The sequence below is a fragment of the Triticum dicoccoides genome, chromosome 4B (genome assembly GCF_002162155.2).
Source record: "Triticum dicoccoides isolate Atlit2015 ecotype Zavitan chromosome 4B, WEW_v2.0, whole genome shotgun sequence".
In the NCBI taxonomy this organism is placed as follows: Eukaryota; Viridiplantae; Streptophyta; class Magnoliopsida; order Poales; family Poaceae; genus Triticum; species Triticum dicoccoides.
Genome location: NC_041387.1, coordinates 92139611 through 92142682, shown reverse-complemented (window position 1 = coordinate 92142682; position 3072 = coordinate 92139611). Strand labels below are relative to the sequence as shown.

General features: G+C 41.0%; 1 protein-coding gene across 1 annotated transcript; it reads right to left on the bottom strand.

Moving 5' to 3' along the window:
* Window positions 1-782: 782 nt before the first annotated feature.
* On the bottom strand, window positions 783-1382 carry LOC119293405. The gene has a single exon (XM_037571895.1). It carries the CDS (start codon window positions 1337-1339, stop codon window positions 884-886), a length of 456 nt encoding a protein of 151 aa, XP_037427792.1. The 5' UTR covers window positions 1340-1382; the 3' UTR covers window positions 783-883.
* Between the last annotated feature and the right edge of the window lie 1690 nt (window positions 1383-3072).

Here is a 3072-nt window from a genome sequence, read left to right as displayed (position 1 = left end):
TCTTGGGCCCGCCCCCGCCCCTGGTCCGGACCGAACTATCCCGACGCATTTTTCATCCAATGTGGACCTGTATATGTCCACGAACGCGTCCTCTTGTCCAAAATTTCACAAACCGGAACCAAACCTGCAGGACGTCTGCAGGTGTTCGGACATCCGTTTGGTCAATCAAAAGCCATGATTTTTCATGCATGTTGTTTCATTTTTTACAGGATTTGGCCGAAGGCTGTTGTTTCTTGTTGCTTTGTTTGGCGAAGGCGATTTTTCAGGATTAGAAGACATGGCGGAAGGTTGTGCATGAGAATCCATGTGGATGTGCATGCGCATGCATGAGCATGAGCATGGCAGAAAGTGCATGAGAAGTGGCGGAAGGCCTCGTGCATGAACAACTATTTGGCAGATGGTTGTTGTGCATGATCAACTATTTGGTGGAAGGCTAGGTTAGGTTGTTTAGCAGAAGGTTAATGCTAACTTTTTTATGTTAATAAAGACGGGCATTTGAGGTGTAGGGTTGGATGGTTGGTTCCTCTATCATGCCCACAGACGCTTTCGGACGTGGTCCGTGGACGGCTAGCGTGTCCCTTTTAAGGGTTCATGTTAGAGATGCCTTTAGGGAAATGTTGTATACATTTCCATGGTTCGGTGATTTCTTTGTGAAGGGCTGGAACATGATTTGCTACCCCTTTTTCAGGAGTAACATAAACTATGCCTAATATTTCATAGAAAGGGACTCCTTTTGTAAGATTTGTGATTTTATTGATAATAATTTTGAAGCAAAATACACATAACAAGTCACAATAGACAAAACCACAAGAATAAAGTAACAATTGAGCCCGTTGATCTAACAAAATCAAGAAGCAATTGTTTTTGTTGCTAACCCATTAATCTACTTTGCAATTCCAGGGATTCGGCTGCAGCGCGGGCTCACGGAGAAGTTGTTAACAGGAAACGATTTTGATATAACGACTGCATTGAAGACGAGCTGATCACCATGCCGTTCAACTGCATTGATGCTAACCCATTGGAATGCAACCTTGACGCTCACCCCGGTCAACGCGTTAATCAACATAGACTGGATGTTGCCATGCACATTTCCTTCGTACCGGAGAGTGAATCCCCCAACATTGATCTCACAACCGCCGTGGAGGGAGACCTCAAAGGATCCGTCTGGGTGGAGGAAATAGTCTTGAACACCCTCCGGGAGGATTCCTCGCGGGAAGCCGTACTTCTCTAGCAGCTCATATGCTGTTGAAGAGGGGGAGCTGCTCGAGGTGACGGTGGCTGGAGAGGCCACAACAGAGGCAGCCACAAGGAGGATGAGGAGGAGATGGTTCTTGGCCATGGTTGGTACTTATGATATGTTGATATCCTTTTCGAAGTATGTGGAAGATGATTGTGACTAAAGGCAGTCCCTAGCCTCATATATAGGTCTACCTGTAGAGTACTATAGACTGCAATGTGGAGTATAATGCTAATGCAATAAATAAGGACCATACATAGAGAGATATCCTATCATGCGTAGTGTTTATCTTGAATGTATAATTATAATCTAAAATATAAGTTTCTATAGTTGGAATCCAAAATAATGTTGAGGTATTATCCGAATCAAGTAGAAGAACAACTATTTGAAACCATTAAAAAGTATGAAAATTGCATAAAATTCATTTCCTGCCAATAAATTGGAAAGAAAATTAAGAAAACACAAATACCATAAAACTTAGAATAAGTTGGAACCATTAACTAGCATTAATTTATGCCTAAGTATATTGGAACCCCATATTTGAACAACATTGATGTGCTAATTAATCATCCTTAATTATCTATGTGTTTCAAGGGAAATAACATATTTTGATGGCATTGTCATACCTACAAACACAAACAATTTACTTAGAAAAGCTAAAAACAAAAGGCTAAAAATATCTCAATGATTGTGTTCTTGCTAACCCTTGAAAGCTGATTCTAAAAAAAACTTGAAAGCTAAAAACATAATTTTTTCCCTAAAGAATGCATAACACCGTTCTTTCACTACTACAAAACGCATATCCAAACCAGGGTTGGCATACTTACTAATCAACATCCTCATGTGCCTCTGATACGTCTCAAATGTATCTATAATTTTTCTTGTTTCATGCTATATTTATGTCATAATTGTATATTTTTGGCACCCATTTTATCAGCTTTCGAGACTAACCTATTAACTCGGCGTCTAGAGTCAGTTGTTGTTTTATGTTATTTTGGACATTTCAAGAAAATCCAATTTTCTTGAATCCTAAACTTCCTTCAGCTAGTCAATCCACATTGGACCCAATGACTCCAAGCATTCCAAGCCCAAGATGAGGTCATAGCACCCTAGTCGCAACACACATAGGTCAGTAGTAAATATGTGGCCCTGACAATACCACATCGCAACTGGTACTAGTTTGGAGATGGCCATGTGTCCACCCATCAACAATTGTCACACTAGATGTGGCAACAGGAATGGTTGGAACCTGAACTCTAGAAACCATGTCTTCACTGATGAAATTCCTGGAGCTTCACGATCCACCAGGATGAGAACCTGATATCCATTCAGCATAGCATGCACCATGGTGGTCTTCGTAGTGGTTGCCCCGGCTGTAGCACATTCAGACATATGCATTAATCCTTCAGAGTCACGGTCAGAGCTATTGTTTTTAGGTTCAGTATTTGTTTCCAATTTTGATATCCAGCATCAACAACAAATCTTCAATGAGTGGAAACTGAGCAGAAGGAGCACACTTATGGCCCGTGTGATACTTTCTATTAGGAATAGTAGTGGAAAACTTAATAAAATCTGTCCTACACACAAACCAATGATCACTACGAAAATGCAAATAGGTCTAATATAATATTTCTGAATGAATATAGCAGAGGTTAGAGGTTGGTGAAGATAGTTGATGCACATTCCTGCATATAGGATTAAATCCCCAACCGCGACAATTTTCTCCTCATGGTCTAGGATTGAAGTAACGATCCCTCTACTGGTATCCACGCATACGAGATCACCGATCTAGAACAAAGAACTAGCGGAGCACTAGATGTGGAGGTGGAGTAGCC

Bases quoted from the DNA above. Each gene is read 5' to 3' on its own strand.
- LOC119293405 (XM_037571895.1), bottom strand. From the start codon at position 1,339: ATGGCCAAGAACCATCTCCTCCTCATCCTCCTTGTGGCTGCCTCTGTT.